Here is a 23,517-nt window from a genome sequence, read left to right as displayed (position 1 = left end):
ATTTAGGAGTATGAGTCATCTCCATCTGGGAAGTTGTGTTTTAGAAATTTTTTTCAAAGAATAAAAATGATTGCTACTTTTCATTTTACTAACGGACAAAATTTTAACGAATTTTCCTAAATTAAGAAAAAAAATTAGATCAAGCACGCGTGAATCATACTTTTATGAATACAGTACTAACCACATAGGAAATGCCCCACTCAGGTTTTGTATAGTATGTGGTTGATGTAAAAAATGGAATTTGGATTTTCCTTTTCACTATTTTTAACCTAGATTTTATGTATAGATCTATAAATAGTGTAGTACTATTTTGTAATAAACTGAAAACTTCTGGTTAGTTTATTGCTGAAGTCTTCCAGATTATACACAAGTTGTATTTGTGGTTTAAAACATGTCCTTTGCCTCTGTAGAGGTTTGTGGAAACCTAGGTGAGATGCAGCGTTCAGAAGATAGTGAAAGTCTACGGAAGAAAATGTTTTCTTTCTTTTCCTGTCTACATTGGAAGACTGAGTAGGAATTGTAATTTACTTTGATAACATGGTAGCCATCATCCACGTCTCCAGTCACTTGTTTAGCTCTTTGTAAATATTGGCATGAACATGATCTGACACAGGTAGGACCATATCCATAAACATTGCCCTAAGCATTTTTAAATCATAGACTTTCTCAAAAAATATTCTTAGCCTTAGAAACGATATGGGTTTATTTATGTGAAATGCTATTATAAAAATAAGCCATAGTTTTAATATTAGTATACCAAATGTCTAAGTAAGACCCTCAACTATGTACCTAGTTAGAAATACTAAAGCTCATCTCTAAGTCCTTTATTAGAAAAGATAATCCATTACCCATTTATTTTTTATGTGTGTGTGTGTGTGTGTAATTGCAATTTGAGAATTTTTTTGTGTTCTTTACTGATGTGAAGGATTCATTTATTACTGGTAGAAAAGATCAAGCCATAATTACAAAAAGGAATCCCCAGATAAGACAGTCTCTGGTAGATGTTTTTCTTAATAACCACTAAATTGGTAGTGTTAGAGTTTTTTTGTGATGTGTTTGGCATGTGAATTTTCTGTGTTCTAGATGTTTTAGTGCCAACATTTAAAAATATACAGTGTTCTCCCCAGTGTTACTTTTGTCCCTGCAGTTTTACTATTTTGTATTTAGAAATAGTCCAATACTTTGGAACATCTCAAGTTTGATTAACCTTTCAGGTTTGAGTATTCTGTTAAAGGAAATTAATTTGACTATGGTAAATGAAAGTGTAAAGATCCCATATGTATTTGTTAGAAATATATGTTCCATTTGGATTAGTAGAATTTGATAGATTTAGAGATCTGATTTTCAGTATAATGATCCTTTGTATTACTCCCTAAGTGGAAGCAAATGTACTTGTTTTAATCTGTATTACAGGGGAAGAAAGCATTAATTTGTTTCCTAAAATTATGGTGGCTTATTTAAGATCTTCAGAAAGGCCCCCCAAAAGTGCCTTTCAGTTATAGAACAGTTGATTTATTCATTAAAGACAAAGGTTTTTGTGTTTTTTTTAATTATTTGAGTTTTGCTTTTTTAATTATTTTGAGAAAAACTGTATTCTGTAGCATAAGGTTATGGCTTTCTATAGCGATTAATTTAGTAAAACAAGAACCATCATATTGATATAGAAAGTGCCATAGGCATATATTTTTCCTGTAACTTTCTGGGCAAGTTTCTCTTCTAGCCCTGAGCTTTTTTTGGGGGGCGGGGGGGGGGGTGTTCATGTTCAAAGTTGGCAGGTGGAAAAGTTGACAAAACATATGTTTTTTATATGGTTCACTCAGTAAATACACTTTGAGGACTGTAATAGGTAATGGAGATACATTTTAAAATTACAGAAGAAATACTCACAGAAGTAACAGGAAAACCAGGAGAATGTTTCAAAGGGTAGATTGTCTTAAGGAGAAAGTATTTGAAGCTCTTAGTTACAAGTGATAGATAAGTAGAAGGGTATTTGTTTAGTATCTTCAGTTTATGTGGCTGTTGAAATATGCACAAACACACACATTCTCACACACTCACCCACCCCTATACACATAAATATAAAAGAAGTATTGAGTTATTTTATATTTATTTTGGACTAAATCTTTGAAGTCCCATGTGAATTTTATCCTTAAAGTACATTTCGATTTGGACTGGCTGCATTTTAAAGGCTCAGTATCCACATGTGGCTAGTGATTACCATCTTGGCTACCATGTACCTCTAGATTGACCTGTCTCATCTTTCAGATCTTGACATTTCTCAGGGAAACTTTCTCTGGTTCCATAGATCTGTCCATTTCCTTTCGTCCTCAGTTTTATGGAATCCTATTCCTTTCCTTTAGATAAAGCATTTATCATAGTTGTAAATCTTTATTACTGTGATTCTTCGATGTTCATCTCTTCAACTAGATGTAGGCATGATTGTTTCTCATTGTCTTTTCAATCTTTACACAAAACGGATGCTCAGTAAATAATATTTCACTTAGCAAATTGTACTTATTAATAGTATAAGGAAATTTGACCAGAATCACACATTTGGTTTCAAAATCAGGCACTGAATTCTTTCTAATTAATTTTTTGGGATGAAGACATAAAAAATATCACTTATCTGAGAAGTGGTTTTAATTATAAGTTGTTTACTTGCAGTGATATTGTCCTAGGTAATAGTTCTCTAAGCTCTCTTTTATTTTTAGTAGGTAGAAAGCTATTAAAACCATAAATGTATTTTTGAGTTTATTTAACAGACTTAATAAAGAGGTTTTAATAATTTAATTTTTAAAATATAAATTCCCGAGGAGTCAAGATGGCGGAGAAGTAGCAGGCCGAGACTACTTCAGTTAGCCGGAGATCAGCTAGATAGCTTATCTAAAGATTAAAATATAAATTCCCTGCTCATATTCATCCTGAAAATAAGACTAACTTAAATTATTATAAAATTAAATTAATTAAGATGAATTTTTAAAAGAATGAATATTTTTAGATAGACTTCATTGAAAATAGTCTAACTTTCTCATTTTAAAGAATTCTTATTGTGAGTTTGGTGGAAATGATTAAACCACATGATTCACGTTATCCTGTTAGTTAAAAGTCAAGAAATTGTATTTTGGCCATATTTTAGACAATCATAAGTTGTACCATAGTCTTGAGTTTAAAAGGAATTTAAGCATGGTCCCCAACGTAAGTTAGGTTTACACTTCCTATGTACTATGCAAATAGAATGAGGTACTATTAAGTAGAGTTGGGTAAGATTCATTTCTAAAACTAATATTTGAACTGTATCTTGAAGGGATAGTAGGCATTTATCAAGGGAAGAGGAGAAGGAAGGGTATTTCAGTCAAAGGAACAGCATATACACAGATACAGGGTTTCAAAACATTTTGGAATAGTTCCACTAAACAAGTGGGAGCACACACAATTGACCCTTTAACAACATGGGTTTAAACTGTGTAGAATGGCTTAAATGCAGATTTTGTTATGGTATATTATGATAAATATGTTTTCTTCTATTAATATTTTCTTTAGCTTTATTGTAAGAATATAGCATACAATACATGTAACAAACAAAGTATGTGTTAGTCAACTGTTTATGTTACCAGTAAGGCTTCTCAACAGGTTATTAGTAGTTATGTTTTTTGGGAGTCTTAAGTTATACTCAGATGTTTGAGGAAGGAGGTTAGCACCCCTAATGTCTGCCTTGTTCAAAGGCCAACTGTATTCAGTCTGGCTACAGCATAGTATTGGCTGGGGACAGTGTGGGGAAGGCAGGGCCAGGAAATGAATCTGGCACAACAATTTGATGTTAAGGTCATAAAGAGTCCCATGTGGTACTGTATGGGAATTTCACCCTATACTGTGCAATAGGGAGCAAAATGATGGAAGAGTCCTAAAAAGTGTGAGCAGAAAGGGGATAGTTACAGTGAAAGAAATAATTGGACATGGACTACCTTAGTGTGGGGGGTGTGGAAAAGAGAGTAAACACTGATGACTCATGCCACCCCAACCTCACACCCCTTCCCCCACTACCCTTGGCCCCTCCACTAAGAAGACAGGATACTGAAGACAAGGCATAATTCTGGTAAATTCCTCTTTAAATATTAATGAAGATAATGTCTCTGTGTTTTAGTGAATTTTAATGGAAACTTGTGTAATAAATCTATTAATTACCAAAGGAATAGGATATGTTTTACAAAGTAGAAATGGTTATGATTCAGTCAGTGTCATTTTTCACTACATGCTGAAACTTGTAACGTAAATCATTTCATTCTCAAATAATAGCCTGATTTTGCTGTGTGGTCATATTAACTTTAATCAACTTAAAAGTAAAAGGATATTCCATGAATTAGTTTTTTTTAAAAGATGACATGTTTTATTAGTGCATTGGGGTTTTAATTAAATTTGTTATATGTTAGAAACTGTTTTCCGAATTGTTAAAATTTAAGGACTAAAGTAGAAGTCTAAATAGGGTAGTTTGTAAAAGCATAACTACATACCATGAACCAACACTGTAACCAAAACAAGTGGCCTGGATAAGATGCCTTTGCTTTGAAACTGTATCTCCTTCTGTTGCATTGGGAGATCACAGGGGCCAAAGCAGCAGTAACATCTGTAACAATACTGTAACATAGCCCTACTAAAATCTATTAGGAAAATCTCCCTAATCTTAGTGGTTGCTAAGGTGTGTGGTCAGGGCATTGGTGTCTTTTCCTAACAAAGCTTTCCACTGTTAGCCATAGCAAAAATAATCAGAGATAAATACTGCATGAGCTCTTCCCATTGCCACTGACCCGTCAGCTTTTTTTGGAAAGAGCAGTGAAAGGTGAACCTTTTCTTGTTTGCTTGACCCTTGTGATTCTCATCCTTAGTATATATCATTTGTGGCACATCACAAGAGTGGTATCCTGAGGGGCTTTTCATTATGTTCATTTTTTAAAAAGATTTTATTTATTTATTTGACAGAGAGAGAGAGAGAGAGAGAGCACAAGCAGAGGGAACGGGAGAGGGAGAAGCAGTCTCCCTGCTGAGCAGGGAGCCCGATGCGAGGCTCAATCCCAGGACCCTGGCATAATGACCTGAGCCGAAGGCAGAGGCTTAACCAACTGAGCCATCCAGGCGCCCCTGATTATGTTCATTTTTTTAAGCCCTAAGTGAGGGTTCACTGTGGCAAAAAAATAGATCAATGCTTTGAAAACATGCACTATATCATTGATGATAAAACAATATATTTGACTAGTTAAACTTCATAAATATGATATTTAAATAAAATTTCGTAATGATATTTTATCCTAAAATTAATTTTGGTAACTTCACTATTTCAAAGAACTGAATTATGATATTTAAATAAAATTTCATAATGATATTTTATCCTAAAATTAATTTTGGTAACTTCACTATTTCAAAGAACTGAATTATGTTAAAATTTTTTAGATCTGATCTTTGTTTAAATGAATTAAAATAGATTTGTTTTTTCATGCAGATTTGAGTTCTGTGAACCTGCATTTGTGGTTGGTAATTGCCTCCAGATAGCATCTGACAGTCATCAGTATGATCGAATTTACTGTGGAGCTGGTGTCCAGAAAGACCATGAAAACTACATGAAAATATTACTGAAAGTTGGAGGCATTTTAGTCATGCCTATAGAAGATCAGGTAACTTCTTCTGTCCTTTGCTTAAACACAGTAGTTTAGTATGGGAAATAAAATCAGTGAAAATTGGTTGTAATTTTAGACAAGTACACTTTATAGATCTATATATAGTAAAAAAAAAATACAAAAACCTTGAAATGGATTCTTAATTATGGAACCAAAGAAAATACAGAAGAAATCCTTTATACTAGGATTTGAAGAGATTGGTCTTTTCACCAGAGCTTAGCCACTACCTGTGTGGTGGTTGCCGAGTTGCTTCCTAACTACAGTTTCTTTACCTGGGGCTTTTTAATTAAATGTGATGGTCTCTACTAACTGCTCAGTTTCCAACATTCTTTAGTTCTTTAAACATATAAAAAGAAAATCTATTTTGGATTTGGTTTGTACTGCTTAAATCCATTAAAGAAACAGATAAGTTTTTAAATCTTCATTTAATACTAGATAGACTTATTTAAAAATATTTTTCAGCAGTTTGCCTGCCCTGGTTTAGAATTACTAGGTATATTAAATGTATGAAATACTGATGTATTCAGAAAATGGGTGGATCTTTCAAAAGGAAATTACTTAATGTATGAAAATACATTTCAAAAAATCTTTAATATTCGTATTAACCTAAGTTTGAGATGTTTAAAATGCCCTGTGTTTTATACAGTAGAAGATAAATTTTATAAGACAACTGGGACCTTGCTGGATTATTTTGGAGTTTATAATCCTAGGAGGAGTCCCTTAACATCACAGCATATTATTTGCAGTTCAGTAGATTTCATCATTACCCTGCACTGTGCTCTGTAGCAAATTATTTGTCAGTTATTAAAAAGACATAATAAAAACGTTCATTAAAAAGCATTTTTAGAAAAATGTTACTTGAATGCTTCCACAATTGAGACTCCCAGATGAGCAATCTTCTGTTTTCTCTTAAAGATATATTTTCAAATACTTAAGATATGGCTTCCCATTGGTATTTTATTAAATACTAATTATATACTATTATGCTAATGTCAAATACAATGCACTGATTTTTATAATAGAAATTGAAGATATTAATTCAACTTGATCAAGCCGTGTAACTGAGCTAATATTTTTTTCCAAGGACTGGGGATGGGTTTTTGCCAGGTAGGTAAAACTTCTAATCCTTTTGTGATTAATTACATTATTTATGAAATACTAATTTGGGATTAAAATTAGAATCTGCATTGTATTACTATAATGGAGCACCACCATGAAGTTGAGTCTTTGGTACACTAATCAGAACATGGTTTGGGGGTGCCTGGGTGGCTCAGTCAGTTAGGCAGCTGCCTTCAGCTCGGGTCATGATTCCAGGGTCCTGGGATCAAGCCCCATATTGGGCTCTTTGCTCAGCAGAGAGCCTGCTTCTGTCTCTTTCTCTGCCTGCTGCTCTGCTTACTTGTACCCTCTTTCTGTCTCTCTGTCAAATAAAATCTTAAAAAAAACAAAACATGGTTTTATTAGCATAGTGCTTTAACCAAACAACAGAACCTATGTGAGACCTATATTTTGGGAGCCACTAGCAGGTGTGGATTGGAATAAGACCTCTAAAAGCGGGACACCTGGGTGGCTCAGTTGGTTAAGCAGCTGCCTTCAGCTCGGGTCATGATCCCAGTGTCCTGGGATAGAGTCCCACATTGGGCTCCTTGCTTGGCGGGGAGCCTGCTTCTCCCTCTGCCTCTACCTGCCACTCTGTCTGCCTGTGCTCGCTCTCGCTCCTCTCTCTCTGACAAATAAATAAATAAAATCTTTAAAAAAAAAAAAAAGACCTCTAAAAGCTATTGGATCCCAAATACAGCATGATGAGTCACTTGACTATATTTGGATATTTTATTTACATGGACTAATCTTTTCTTGAGTTGCAAATATTTGTCATTCCTTCTGTATTACTTCATGGTAAGTATTGAAATGAAAGTAATTTGGTTGCATTCAAATAGAAATGATTATAGCAACCACAGGGGCATTTATTCCATTAAAACAAAATTGTGACTGTAAGGTGATCACATTTCTAGGATTAAGCTATTCTGTTTCTGTTTTTCCCTCTAAATAGTTAACACAAATTATGCGAACTGGACAAAATACTTGGGAAAGTAAAAATATCCTTGCTGTTTCATTTGCTCCACTTGTGCAACCAAGTAAGAATGATAATGGCAAACCAGATTCTGTAGGACTCCGTAAGTAACTGTTGGTCCTTTCCGATTGAAATGTGACTTAGATTGTTCAACTCTTATGTTTGGGATTTAATGGACTACGTAATTATGAAGAATTAAATAAATAGGCAGTAATATCTTCAATAGATTTAACTTTTTTGTGGAGGTGGGTTAAAGCCCCTACCTTGCACCAGATGCTGTTAGCTGCCTTCAGGGACATATGAAGAGAAGGGGCAGGTCAAAGAAAACATGAATTTATTAACTATAATTGTGAATTTACTACGTATATTAAATTTGTTGGCATTTTCTATACAGAAGGACAGCAAATGAAAAAGCCTTTGTGAGCTGAAAAGTGCTTGGTTGTCCAAAACCAGAAATAAGTTTCAGGGTAGTTGAAGCTCATTGGTTAGAGTGTAGAAGGTATATTATAAAAGACTTTTCTTAAACTGAAAGGGAAAATCAGTGTTGGTGTGGACAGAGGTAGAAAAATAGTGGACTATGTGGAAGATGGTTGTAGAGGAAAAAAGTACATAAAGTTTTCCCTTGAGTAGCTAGCTGAGTGATGGTACCATTTGTGCTGTTTGCAAGACTGGCAGTGGTGTTGTTTGGAAATAGGTGTGGGAAGATCAGATATTTTATTCTGGCCATGTTTGAGCTCTCTTTTGGCATGTGAAGGAAAGGTAGTTGAGTAAGTATAAACCTACTGTGTGAGGGAGGTATAAATGAAGAATCTCAATGTAAAAATGGCATTTTAAGCTATTAGAATAGATGAAAGCACTTGGGGGAGGGTGAGGAGAGAGAAGAGGTGTTTGTGTTGGAAACCAAGAAAAAACATATTTCAAGGAGAAGGGAGTGATCTGTAGCTGAAATACAAAAAAGAGGTGAGTAGTATTAATTGGTTTGTGATTTATCATGGTTTTGGAAATCAGTTATTAAGGTTCTGTACCAAAAATGAACTTTACCATGGTAGACTTCTTTCTATAATTTGCTTTTTTAAATGAATTATTTCAAAGTAATCTGGCTTTATATTTAATTTTATTTTCATTTCATTTTTCCCTCTTTTGAGCTTTGTGATTTTTGTGGCCTGTTTTTCCCTGTTCAGGTTCTTAACCAATGGAGAGATGGACTTGGTGGAGAGATAGCTAGGAACTGAAATGTCAGTTTTATTACCTAATCAAAGTAGGTGGGGGAGTATGGCTTAGGTCTGCACGTTAAACTATTTTCTCCCTCCTGTTTTCCAACATTAGAATTATAGGTTATTTATGTCAGTTTTCTTTAACCTATCATAACTGGTTAGAAAGTCATACAGAGAAGTAATGAAAACAGTTCTGTGACACTGTTTAGTCTTGACAGTGGCCTAACTTAACCATTAACTTAACTTAACCTAATGTAACCATTAGCATGGTGTATGCCTGTAAGGATACAGATGAACCAAAGGATCTCTGTGCATCTCTGTGGATCTCTGTGCATCAGCCACTTAGGTATTTTTCTTTCTAATGGGCACTGTCATAGCCTGAGCATTCCTCTTTATCTGACAGTTTTCCTACTTTAGTGTCCTTTTTTTAAAAAAAGATTATTTATTTATTTATTTGACAGAGAGAGAGAGAGAGATCTGCACAAGTAGGCAGAGAGGCAAGCAGAGAGAGAGGAGGAAGCAGGCTTCCTGATGAACAGAGAGCTTGATGCGGGGCTCCATCCTAGGACCCTGAGATCATGACCTGAGCCGAAGGCAGGGGCTTAACCCACTGAGCCACCCAGATGCCCCTTTAGTGTCCTTTAGAAGAGTGTGGTTGTAAGTGTGGTTTTACAGTGACAGAGTTATGAATGACATGGATGATGATTGGTTATAAACGGGCAATTTTCATTCTCTCTCAGTTTAAGGATGTCAGTACAAACAGATCTGAATAGTTAAAAAGAGTGTCCTTGGTTGGGTTGAGCAACATGACCATGAATGTAAAGTAGGGATAAATTTGGTTCAAAAGGATAAAATGGAAGACAAGCCTGAATTAAAAAAAATTAATTATGCCTCTAAAGTATTTACAGGTGAAATGATCTGTCTCAGTTTTCATCAGAGTAATATGGTGGGATTGGAAATAGAAATGGCACTGCTGATGAAGGAAGAGTAGCTGGAAGGGGTCGTTGTTGAAGCTGAGTGTCCAGTACACGAGATTCCTTATACTGTTAACTCTCTTGGCTATACTTGGAGGTTTCTATAATAAAAAGAAAAAAAAAATTACCAGTTTGCAATGGCAATTTATAAAAATGAGTCAGGAATTGTGATGTTGTTTAAAAAAAAAAAAAGCTTCACTACAAATAATCACAGAATGAAAAATGTTCTGAAAATATTATTTGTGAAAGTTTAATAGGGTGTTTGGAGAATAAGAACAAGTTTTCTCTTCTGTTAAAATTGCTTTCTGTTTAGAGAACATTATTTCATTAATTATAGGGGGTTAAAATAAGAATGTTACTCACCCCCCCAAAAAAAACCACACACACAACTAAAAACATACACATGCAAGTCTTTGCCAAATGTATTTTGTAGCTATGAAATTACCCATAATAAACAGTTACTAAATGTAATTACACTTTCCTCAAGCTTATTTTTCTCCACTTCTATGGTATACACACTGCTCTAAGTTTAGGGCAGGCCCTTTAGAACGGGATGAAAGGAAAAGGAAAAGGAAAAAAACTATCAGCTAAAGAAAAATTGTTTCCTTTATACACCACCCATCCAATATTTCTTTCTGTATTCCACATGTGTGGGTGTTCTACATCAAGCCATTCTCCAGTCCTGTGCAGATACCAAGTAGGTGTCCTGTGATCTAACTCCGTTCTGACACTAACCAATGTTAGCATAGACCCTAAAGCTTAAAGGGTCCTATCCCACAAAGCTTCCCCCCTCCTCCTCTAGCTGGAGACACCAATCACAAATACAGGTTTTCATCTATATTTCTGATCTCCTGGCTATAAATCAAACTCCCATGACCCCTTTCTAGAGTTTGATAATTTGTTGGAGTGGCTTACATAACCCAGGAAAACAGTTTACTTACTAGATACCAGGTTTATTATCAGAAGATCTGACACAGAAACAACCAGGTGGAATTGACTCATGGAGGAATCCCAGAAGTTCTCTGAACCCTTTCAGTTAATGCTATTTATGGAGGTTTGATTGATTAAATCATTGACCATTTATGATTAAGTCAACCTACATCCCCTATTCCCCTTCCAGAGGGTGCTAGTGAAAGTCCTAGTCCTCCAAGTGCATGGTTGGTTCCCCGGGCAACCAGCTCAGCATCCTCAGTCACCTTGGTGAGCCCAGCTTACCACAAGTCCTCTCATTAACGTAAACTCAGGTGTGATTGGTTATCACTTACAAATTCCAAGTGTTTTTAGAGTTCTGTGTCAGGAATTGGGAAGCCAAATGTGCATTTCTTGTTACAAAATCACAAGGGATAAAGGAAACTTCAGAAATTGTGGCACTAAACTACCTTGAATTATATGGAATAGTTTCTGTTTTTGTAGGCTAAAAATGGCCTCAATTTATCACTTTTGTGAGTTTGACCTCAATATAATGCCTTTTTAATCTCTGTTAATAAACAAAAGTGAAAGTGCTGACTGCTGGGTTCCTTTCTGTTCAGAGAAACTTTTGGGAAACAAATAGAGCTTATGTGTGTGTGTTTGTGTGTGTGTGTGTGTGTTAGAGATAAACTTAATTATAATTTTGAAGTGAAAGCTTTAATTCAAAATAAAATTTTAATAGCAGTTAGGATTTGCGATCTAGTCCATTAAATCCTTATCTCATGACTGGAAGCATTAGAAACAAGGGAGTGTTAAAGAATAGAAAATAATGGGAGACTTTTGAATATCTAGGGCTGAGAATTATCGAGAAGTTTTTGTATCATTCAGAAAAACTTAAATGCAGCTCATGTGGAAACTATTTTAGGACTTAAGAAAAGTCTGAATCTTTTCCATTGTGGATCTGGTTTGTTCTTTATGAAGTTCAGGTATTCTGGCAGTTTAGGATTGAAAGATTGTAAGATTCATCATTCTAACAGTGTCCTTGGAATGGTAGTGTTGGCAGAGGAGGAACATAATTAAGGTGTGAAAAGAGAGGACAAAAAATTTAAGAGGTTCAAGAATAAAGACGAATTACAGCTCTATTTCTTAGTTCTTTAATAATTCCTAAACATTTTTTTTTTAAAGATTTTATTTATTTATTTGACAGAGAGCCATCACAAGTAGGCCGAGAGGCAGGCAGAGAGAGAGAGAGAGAGAGGAGGAAGCAGGCTCCCCACTGAGCAGAGAGCCAGACGTGGGACTCCATCCCAGGACCCTGGGATCATGACCTGAGCCGAAGGCAGAGGCTTTAACCCACTGTGCCACCCAGGCGCCCCTCCCAAAACTCTTTTATGGATTTATTTTCTACTAGCTTGCCCTGCTTTTTCAGAGCTTTCCTCAGGCATAGGCCTTTATTCTCTGTCTACACTCCCTCTTAGGTGCTCAAGGAGAGGCTGACGGCTCCCAGATTTCTGCCCCCAGCCCTGACTTCGCTCCTGAGTCTCGGAGGCATGATTCAGCTGCTTGTGTTTGGGCAGGAGCCTAGACTGTGAAGTTAAATGCCCATGTGCAGGTCCCAACTCACGTCACTTATTACAGCCTCTGTGACCAGGATCAAGTTTTTCACCTCTGTCTGCTTCCTTTTCCTCACTTCATGTGAAATGTGTTATTGCCTGTAACATGATGAAATGGTGATTAGTGTGTCACTGTTGTTTTTCTTCCTGAAATCTCCATTCAGGAAACGTGATAGACATTTCAGATTTTGCACAGAACAATTGTGCTTTTCTTCTCCCAAGCCACTCTTCCTCTCTGTCATGTCAGTAATTGGCTGTTAGCACCAACTAGTTTCTTGGGCCAGAAATTCTCCTACATCCAATCCCCATACATCCTGTCTTCAAAATGTGTTGCAAATTTGTCCAGTTCTCTACATGTTTGCAGCCACCCTCCCTTACTCCCATCTACATCAGAGCGTGGTCAGATCTCAGGTGGATGACCGGAGTGTTCCAGCTGGTCTACTCCCTCTCTTTATGATCCATACTCTACAGAGGAGCCTGAGTGCCATTTTTATTGCATTTCAACTCTGTTTTTTAAAAACCCTTGAGTAGCTGCATGGCCAATACAAGGCACATTTTTTACCAATGCCTGCAAGGTCACCCATGATCATACTTCTTACCATTTTCTTCTTGCTCTGAACTTCATCTACACTAGCCTTCTTTCAGCTCCTTGAACATGCTAAGCTCATTTACCCCTTAGGGCTTTGCTATCCCCTCTGCCCCAAGGTATTTACGTGGCTCTTTCCTCTTGTCATTTAGAGCTTAGCCCAGGCATGACTTCCTCAGGGAGATGTTTGGACTCCAGTCAGAAGTAGCTCTACCACCATGTTACTTTCTGTGTCATTGGTGTTTTTTTCCTCCTGTCCTCTTTTTCATAATTATTTTTTTATCTACCTCCTCCCCTAAATACATAATCTCCATAAAAGCAAGGACTTAGTCTGAAGTATCCACTATATGTGAGTTATTTAATAGTAGGTGTCATAGAGTTTAACACAGAGGTGTTGAGTGAATGTTAAAACAGCTTAAATAGTTTTGGGAGGTAGGCAGAGCAGGTGGTTATTTTACACATTTTAACATATAAGGGAGGAGCTCTCACATGTTTTTACTTACCGATGTTCACAACACTCCATTATGGCAGAAGCAGGACTTGAACTCAAATTTTTGTGTGGTGTTTCAGTTTCCATCTCATACAGTTGAGAGCAGGCCCAGGAACAAACAGTTTCTAACTAAACATGCCCAGTCTGGCTCTTTGGAATTCTTTCCTATTTCAGGTTTCAGTAGGGAGTTGAAAAAAGACAGTTTGAAGAAAAGGTTTTATAGTAGGCCACTTAGGTAGGTGCTGAGGTATCTTTGAATCAGTCTGAAAAGTCTCCCATGCTGGAGTTTAAAAAAACCAAACCAAACCAAACCAAACAAACAAACAAAAACAACACAAATTTATCTCCTGTAGGGTATATCTAATTTGTGGTAGGGTCTGGTGTTCAGAATACAGGAAGGACTCTGAGCCTTGGACAGGATGATGTACTGTGCAAGCCTAGAGTGTACAGGGCCCTGTGGGGAGGACAGAGAGGAAATGCTGTGTGGCCCCTTACTCCTGGAGCTTTTATAGTCTTGTGGTATAGAGATACCACCACCAGAGAGTTCCTAAGGAAGGCAGGATTTCATAGGCAAAACAAAAAAGTGTGCAAGGGAAGTATCCAGAAAAGAGTACCAAAAGTGAAGAAATAAAGCTAAATGGTGAAGATTTTTTTTTAAAGATTTTTATTTATTTATTTGATAGAGATCACAAGTAGGCAGAGAGGCAGGCAGAGAGAGAGGGGGGAAGCAGGCTCCCCACTGAGCAGAGAACCTGATGTGGGGCTCGATCCCAGGATCCTGAGATCATGACCTGAGCTGAACACAGAGGCTTAAACCATTGAGCCACCCAGGCGCTCCAAAGGTGAAGATTTTTTAATGCTGTTCAACTGGAAGAGGGTTATGTCCTATTTTGTTTAAGCATTTGAGGATACTTGATGATAGTTTTATTTCTACAGGGCTGGAAACTTTGTGGGACTAGAGTTAATTTCTGTATATATAAAGTATTAGAACAGGTTACAAAGAAGAGTATGTGTTCTAGGGCTTATGCATTTATAGGTCTGTGGGAAATGGGAGTGAAAAGACAGGATAGGTTCCAACTGTGATGTGTTTGATAAAAGTAAACATCAGTAACTTAAGGAAATCTGTGATGTGTTTTGGGGTTATTAAATTATTGACAGCATGATTTCTGGTGGCCTTTCACCTATGAACCAGTTCTACTTACCAAATTACAGAGAAAAATTCTGTGTCTGTGTGTGTGTGTGTGTGAGTAATAGCTTTAAAGCTCAGACTGAAGGAGCTGTTCAAATATTGCCTTTATTTGAGTTTTTGGAATCAATTGTTCTTTTATGATTTTTCAACATCAAAAAGTATAAGAAAGGTATAGTATAAGATGTCTCTTTTATTCTTGTTCCCTAAGTACTTCATTCTCATGTAGCCTATTTCTAAGTTCTTAACTTATTCTCTCAAAGAATTTTTATGCATATATATGGGGACATACATTATCTGTGCACAGAAACCTTTCCAGTATCCACAGAATTTAAAGATTTGTTATTTTTATTTTTATTTATTTGACAGACAGAGATCACAAGTAGGCAGAGAGGCAAGCAGAGAGAGAGGAGGAAGCAGGCTCCCTGCTGAGCAGAGAGCTCGATGCGGGGCTCGATCCCAGAACCCTGGGATCATGACCTGAGCTGAAGGCAGAGGCTTTAACCCACTAAGCCACCCAGGCACCCCAGTAGCCATAGAATTTAGAATGGTGGCTTGGCAAATAATAGGCATCTTGAAGTCTTTGTTAGATGGAAGTCAGAGTAGCTAAGAAATACTTGTTTTGTTCTGTGAGGGAATGAACAATATATTATGTTTTACTTTTTTATGTTTTGTGTGTGTGTGTGTTTTATTTTTTTTTATTTTTTATTTTTTTTTGTCTTTTTTTTTAGCCCCCTGTGCTGTCAGGAATCTCCAGGACTTGGCTCGTATTTATATTCGACGTACACTTCGAAATTTCATAAATGATGAGATGCAGGCCAAGGGGATTCCTCAGAGGGCTCCACCAAAAAGGAAAAGAAAGAGGGTTAAACAGAGAATTAATACCTACGTATTTGTGGGTAACCAGCTTATTCCTCAGCCTCTAGACAGTGAAGAGGATGAAAAAATGGAAGAAGATAATAAAGAAGAGGAAGAGAAAGATCATGGTGAAGCCCTGAAGCCCGAGGAGCCGCCTCAGAATTTACTGAGAGAAAAAATCATGAAACTACCCCTACCTGAATCTTTAAAGGCTTACTTGACATATTTTAGAGAAAAATAACTTAGATCAAGAAGAAAGAATACCTACTGATTATTCCTTTAGTCTTGAAAATGTAGCATTTGTTAGGAGTTAAAATTCTTTCATCAGAGCATACTATAGTGGAAAAAGTATAACTTGTTTCTGTCTTAGTAATTTAAAAAAATGATGTATTCAGTAATTAAAGAGAATCCCTTTTATAAAATATATTTTTCTTTAAATCTTGGAAAATGCTGTTTTAACTCAGAGTGACTTTAAGAATGGAATGCAACAATACTCAAGATTTGTGTACTGTAAATCCTTTTCTCATTCTTTACAGATTTCTAGTGGTTAGGCTTACATTTAATTTTGTATAAGGCTAAATAATTGTTAAGCATATACTGATTTTTGAATTGTAGTTGTTTGCATTTCCTGTATGAAAACTTTCTTACCTAATTAGAAAATCAAATGCTGTGTAGAACCACTTACCTTACTTTGTTGCAGTCACTATTGCTGAGTTGCTATAGTATTCCGGGCAATATATGAGTGCAATAACAATACAAATATTGAATAATTTAGCTTTAAAAAAAAAGTTTCATGGAATTCAACAGCACTGCTACTTTTGCTTTTGAATCTATTGCCAAAAGACACGGGAAATGATCTGCTTCTCTCATAGAGATTTTAAGAGCACATCAAGTGAGTATTAAATAAAAAGTATATACCTAATACAGTTCTTAATTTGTGTGTGGTCCCTTTACATTTTCAGTATTTAAAAATAATGGGGTTATCTTATTTGCTGGAGTTTCAGAAGATAGTACATTTAGGATTGGTTTTCCTCTTATTCAGTGTATAAAGTATTTGTTTTAAAAAAGAATATCCATTGTTCTGAATGACTGTTGACAGCACAGACAGGTAGGGAGTAAACATGGGTAACAGCCTCTTTCTGAGTTGTACTCAGAGGCAGGACCAGAGCAGATTTGGTCAGCAGGTGCACTTTAGCCAAAAGAACCATTTAAATAATTGTCTTTGACAAGTTGGAACTGATCTAGCCTACATATGCTTTGAAATTCATCTTTGTGTAGTGTATGAGATATTCACAGGAATTGTATGTAGATGCCTTTTTGCTTTGAAAATTGTGTTCAGAATCATAGTATAATCTTTGGGACCTATGTTGTGCTCATTTAAGTTATCATGGTGTTTGTGTTTTTTCTGGGTTTTTTTCTTTTTTTTTTTTTTTTGGTAAAATTATAATGATTTTCACTTTTTTCTTCATATTACATACTTAAACTATCCATCATTTGACTATTAGTTATAGCTTTATTGGGGATAAAACAGGTAGTAAATGCCATTGTTGGTTTCTTTTCTTCCTACTAGGACCTGAAAACAGTCATTCCTTGTTAAGAAAGTATACAGTGTAACATATTTACTACTTAGTGTCACATAGATTATGTATTTTTGAAAAGGAAAAATTTGAGAGTAACACTACCAACAGCATCAGTATTGTAGTAGTTGATCAAATATGTTTAAGGAAACCCAATTGATGTATATAATAAAGGATTGTTATCTCTTGAAAGATTAACTATTAGTAATATACAGATGGTTTCAAACATCTCGGGTAATTCTACATTTTTAAAACAAGTGTTTGAAATATTCTAAGTTATGAATTCTCCTAAGTAAATAAGGATATTTTAGTAACAGAAAGGATAATTTCATGGAAGGTATTTGTTTTATACCAGTGCCTGGGGTTAGGGGTTAGGGTTTGGAGTTGCGTGTATCTCCACAATTTTTTTTTAGATCATTACTAAGCTGTTACTGTTAAGAAATGTCCCATCTCATTTCTGTCAAGGAAAAAAAAAAACAACAACAGTTTTACATGATTGTCATCTGTTAGGAATGTTCATTTTATTTTAAATTAAGTGTTTTAGAGGTTTAATACCAAGTTCCCAATGCCCACATATTTTTATCTAGCTCCCTTCCCCTGGCCACCCTCTGCACACTTTGTTGGTTTTGGAGCTAGTATCCAGTTATGTAAACATAAATAATTCTTAAGTGATGATTTTACTATTCAAAAGAGAGTTTTTGTTAAGGATATATTTTGAAGATTGACTTATTCATATGGTCCCTTACTCTGTTGACCTTAGCAAAGTGTACAGTAGATTTTCATGATCATTATATGTTTTTTTGTCATTGAAATGTATCTTTTGTGTTTTTAAATGCATTCATTTTACAATTGTGACTTTATTTTTGAATTTAAATGAAATAGAAATAAAAAATGAAAATTCAAGTGAAAAGCCCTTTTATCTATTAGTGGGAATATATTAGAATGATTAAGAATATTTTGGGTTTGTGTTTATTTTTTAATGAATTTACAGTTATTTGAATATGGTTAATTATGCTTTTTTAGGCAAAGAAGTAGCAAATAAAGGTTAGATAAAATTGAAATTGATGAAGAATATATTCATGGGATTTTAGCAGCCAGATAAAATGATAGAAATAATCTAATCTAGGTTTTTTTTTTTTTTTTTTTTTTAATTTTACGGAAAGAAAGTAGGCTTAGGGAGATAGCATGATTTGCCTAAGACAGACAGCTAGATGGAAATGGCTTGAAGTAGTTTCCAGCATCTGATAAATCCAAGAAAGCTTTAGCAGCACCACTACTACCAAGAAGATTATTTAAATCTATACCTCATATTGGTTGACACATTAGGTTCTAGTTTTAGTAAAGAAAAAAATGTCATTAAAATAGCATACATAATGGTTAAAATACAAAAAATGTTAAATGTTGATTTCTAGCTGTTTGAGAGGATACAAATGAAGTGCAAAGCCTGAAATCATGGGAAGGTCTTGGAAAACTATTTTAAATAAACAGTTGCATATTAATTAAACTTTGTTCTCCAGTGGCCTGGCTTTTTTTCTTTTTAATTTAGAAAATCCCAATGCATCTATGACTATATGCTTGAAGTATTGTATGTAGTTGTCTGTATTCAGACATCTCATTTCCTTTTGACTGTTGACACTTCTGAAGACAGTATAGATTTTTTAAAAATTTATTTTTATATTCAGTAGATATGAAGAATATTGAGAAGATATATGCAAAACCCAAAGAATAAGTAATTCAGTGTACCTGTAAGTACATGTGTGTACCTACAGCTAGCTTTGACTACTGGCATTACCATGACTTGTGTTCCCCTTCCTAATCTCCTCTTAATTCTTCTCTGGGGTCTTCCTTTTGTGTTTATCATAACCTTGCCTTTTGCTGTAGCTTTAGCACATATGTTTGTATCTCTCAAGAATATATCACTTGGCTTCATACATACTTAACTTTATATTAATGGAATCATACTCTGTGTATTCTGCAGGTTATTTTGTCACTTTATATTGCCTTTTCTGAGATTGCTCTGTGTTGTAAATAGTTACGTTGTATCCACGACTCAGTTTAATTAATCATTATACTGTTGATGGGCATTGTTGTTACATCAGATACTTTGCTTGTCAACATTCTTAAACATGTCTTGTGACTGTATGTGTGCAAGACTCTTCATAGATTGTGCATCTAGGTGTAGAATTCCTAGATCATAGAATATGTTTATATTCACTTTCACGGGTGGTGCAAATTTATTTCCCAACATAGTGTTAACAGTGTGTTTCTTCCTACAGAGTTTAAACGTTCCAGTTACTGTTTAACCTAACCTATATTTAATAGTGATTTTGCCTATTTAGTAGTATGAAGTGTTAGAGGGGCTTTGTTACTTATTAAGGGGGTTTTATACCTTTTTGAGTGTTTTTTTGGTTTTAAGTTTCCTTTCTGTAAAGTTCCCAGTAGACTCTTTTGAAAATGTTTTATTCCTTAGTTTCTTTTAAAGAAATTGACTTGTAGGGTTCCTTTTGTAGCCTGGCTATTAACCAATTGTAAGTTATGTGTATTCCAAAATCTTTCATTAGTTTGTGGTTTCTGTTCTCATTCTGTTTGTAGTGTCTTTCTTGAATTAGATTTTTCAATTTTAATTGTTAGATTCATCTTCACACAACATCAGTTGTGTGAAGTTTTGGATATGAAAATATATTGAAAATACATTTTGAAAAATAATATGAAAATATTAGCCTATATTTTCTTACAAAAGTTCTGTGATTTTTGTCGTTCACATTTAAGTCTGTAGTACACTTGCTATTGATCTTTGAGTAAAATGAGAAACAATACTTTTTATTAATCTTTAAAATTAATTTTATTAATTATTAATTAATATTTAATTAAATATTTAATTAAATAATATTAATTTTTAATTTTATTTTTTAATTTTTAAAAATTAACATATAATGTATTATTAGCCCCAGGGGTACAGGTCTGTGAATCACCAGGTTTACCCACTTCACAGCACTCACCATAGCACATACGCTCCCCAATGTCCATAACCCCACCACCCTCATAATAATTTCTTTTTTCTTACTTTGTTGATCAACTGTTTCAACACCATTTTTTGAAAAGTCTCATTTTCTTCCTCTGATCTGCAGTATTAACTGTCATAAATTTATGTATCTTTTTGCTTTGTGTCTAGGTTTTCTTTTCTATTTTGTTAGAAATAGATTTGTTGGATTCCTGTGCTAAAATTACACAGTCTTATTTACTATAGATTTATAATAATTCTTGATCTAGTAAGTAAGTCCTTTCAATTTAAATTTCAGGAATTTCTTGGCTATTTGTCAGAGAGAGAGAGCGAGCACAGGCAGACAGAGTGGAAGGCAGAGGCAGAGGGAGAAGCAGGCTCCCTGCGGAGCAAGGAGCCCGATGTGGGACTCGATCCCAGGACGCTGGGATCATGACCTGAGCCGAAGGCAGCTGCTTAACCAACAGAGCCACCCAGGCGTCCCTTCTTGGCTATTCTTGGACCATTTGACTTTGAAACACATTTTAGAATCAGTTTCTCAGACTTCATATACACAGTCCTCTTGGGATTTCACTTGGAATTACTGAGTTTATAGATCAACTTGTGTGAGAACATGTTTATATGATGCAGTGTCCTCCAATCCATGAATAGGGTACTTCTCTTTTTTATTTAGATCTTATTAAATGTCTTAATAAAGGTAGGCAATTTTGTTTGAAGCATCTTTTGGTTTATGTGTAGATATTTTACATTTTTTTCAATGCTGTTTTATTATTTGTTAAAATCACACTTTGCTCCATTATTGATTTTTATATATTACTTAAATCCCACTGTCTTGTGATTGCTCTAAATTTTCTACATAGACAACCAAATCATCTTTCTAAAGATGTTTTTTTTTTTTTTCCTTTGGGTTTGTTTGTGTTTGTTTTTGTTCATTTTGTTTTTGTTTTTGGTCAGATATGTTTTGTTGGGACCTCCAGTACGGTGTTCAGTGGAAGTGGTGAACAGGAACCTTATTTCTTGTTTTATTGCCCGGATACAATCATTTTTAATAAATGGCTTGGTGTGCTTTGAAAGAATATTCTGTTCTTCAGTATAGTATTCTGTAAATGTAATTTGAATCAAATTTTTTATTGTATTTGAATCTAATACTTTTAAACATTTTTTTGTATGCTCTTGTGATTTTCAGCAAAATCTCTCACTTTGATGGGAGAGTGTCCGTTCATTGTAGTTCTTCCAGTTTTTCCTTTGTGTATTTTGATGCAGTGATGCTACACTCTGGGTTTCTTATGTCTGTCTGGTGATTTAAACCTTTAAGATTATGTAGGACACCTATTTGTATCTATCCTTTACTTCAAAATCCATTTGGTTTGATACTCCTATAGCATTGGACGGGGTGGGGGGGTGCTGGTCGCCTAGTGTATCTTTTTAAATTTTTACTTTAAAAGCTAATTTGGGGATACTACATCTCCAGGGAGACTTTTTTTATTCCCTTCCTTTTCATAGCAAGTTTGAAAGAGGCAGTTTTCCTTGTGTTCTCTGGGTGGATGGGGACAAGGTAAAGTGGATTTCTAGTTCATCCTTAATGAACTTGAGGAAAATTCAGGTTTTCCAGTTAAGACCCTCCACTTAGGAAAAGGCTTTTTTTTTTCTCCCTCCTGTAACCCTGATACTTGGGTATCTATCTATTTTACTTGGTTAAGCAAGTACTCTTCAAGCTGAACCAGCCTTCAGTGTTTACTTACATTGCCAGGTTCTCATTTTTTCTTCAGTTTTGGACTCTTGTGTACATGTTTAACTTAGCACCTTGATGCATTTTTTTAAATGTTTATAATACTTAACATATATAATATACTTTTCTGCAGGAAAGTTGTCCTGAGGCATTCGAGGAAAGAATCTACAGTCTGTAGTAGCTGTGTCACTCATGTGGTTCTCTGCCTTCCTTATAGTTCTTAACCTTGTATTCACAGGAGGTAATCAGTAGCAGTAGCATTTTCTCATTTATTGGAGCTTAGGTTTCTCAGTAGAGAGTGTGTTGTCTCTCCTAGAAAATACTGTATGAATACAAGCTAATACATTTTGAACTGAAAGCAATGCGCAAACGTGTGTGCCTTGTCCATCCAAGTCACAAGCATTGGCAGAAACAGTAATTGTAAGGCATGGAATTGAAAAGAAGAGATTAGCTTTTTTTTAAAGTTTATTTTGATATTTAGACAATAAAGTAAACATGAACAATTGTCAAGCATACTTGGTTTATTTTAAAATCATTCTTCATAGTATTTTTTGTTGTGATCTGTGCATTTTAATTAATAAAACCCCACATATTTAAGTTTGAACATTTTGCCAAAAGAGGGCAGTATTCACCCATTGTAGAATGTAAGAGCGCTGAAAAATTACTGGAAAGAAGGAAAATAAATTTATTTTTCCTTATAAGGTTGATAAGCTTTGACAAAACGAGATCTGTAGTCATTAGATCTGTCTCCCAATCTGGTCATCTGGGAGTTGCCTAGATTGTACCATCCCAAATTTTAATTTGTTTTTCTATCACTTTTACATTTTTTAAAGTTCTAGTTTAGGGATTTAGTCTTTAAGGATAAAACCATAAACCTTTTCTAAACACCTGCTTAGAGTAACCAAAAAACTCGTTTAAAGCATATTTATTGGAGTCTGTCTTTGCCAGTGTCCTCCGGGCCACTCAACTCAGTGACCCGTGGCTAATTAAACCTGGTAGAGAATGTGTCTTCAGCCATTGGTGCTGCCACTGAGCCCAGCGGTGGCTCGACCTTGTTCTATTTTACACATACGTTTGTCTATCAGTTTGTCTTCTCTGCATGGTGGTGTAGTAGTTCATGATGTAGACATAACAGCTTTAAATACTAAAGGAAGAAATCGAAGTAGCTTGTTTGAATCTTCGTGAGTGAAATGCTTTGGGCTTGAGGTGTAGAATATATAGGAAGAAAGGAAACCGTTTTTTGAAAGCATGCTTTGGAGCCGGGAAGGAAAATGTGAGCCCAGATCAACTAATTAGAGCTCTGCCCTTTAGGATTTGGTAATAACTGCTGCCTAAAAAGAAAAGCTGTTCTCCATCGATTCATTAAGTAACCAGCTTGCGCTTCAGAAGGACAGCCGGGGGAGAAAAAAGGACAGCTAGGGGCTAAGAGGCTAGCGCTTACATAACATGTAAAATGGAAGCAACTTTGGAAAAGTTTATATTTGCATTATGCTGCTGGAATAGAGGGCTTTGGTTTCCTGAAATGGCCTTTGCGCGGACTAGAGTCCAGCGCCCCCTGGAGGCGGCGGGTGCCCTCCGCCCTGTAATGTGATCTCCCTGCTCCTGGATTGGTCGGAGGCTGTTTCCCCCCAGGAGCAGCGCCT

General features: G+C 35.4%; 1 protein-coding gene across 2 annotated transcripts in view; it reads left to right on the top strand.

The window, feature by feature from the left end:
- Positions 1–18,648, top strand: part of PCMTD1 (protein-L-isoaspartate (D-aspartate) O-methyltransferase domain containing 1) — a 65,554-nt gene extending 46,906 nt beyond the window's left edge. For both annotated transcript variants that reach the window (XM_059394572.1, XM_059394571.1), the window contains 3 exons: positions 5,492–5,663; positions 7,717–7,840; positions 15,441–18,648. In XM_059394572.1, the coding sequence (XP_059250555.1) occupies positions 5,610–5,663; positions 7,717–7,840; positions 15,441–15,808 (546 nt within the window). In that variant the 5' untranslated portion in view covers positions 5,492–5,609 and the 3' untranslated portion in view covers positions 15,809–18,648. The remainder of the gene's footprint in view (positions 1–5,491; positions 5,664–7,716; positions 7,841–15,440) is intronic.
- Positions 18,649–23,517: the final 4,869 nt, after the last annotated feature.

This window comes from Mustela nigripes, chromosome 3, assembly GCF_022355385.1.
Source record: "Mustela nigripes isolate SB6536 chromosome 3, MUSNIG.SB6536, whole genome shotgun sequence".
NCBI classification, from domain to species: Eukaryota; Metazoa; Chordata; class Mammalia; order Carnivora; family Mustelidae; genus Mustela; species Mustela nigripes.
This window is presented reverse-complemented; position numbering and strand designations above follow the sequence as displayed.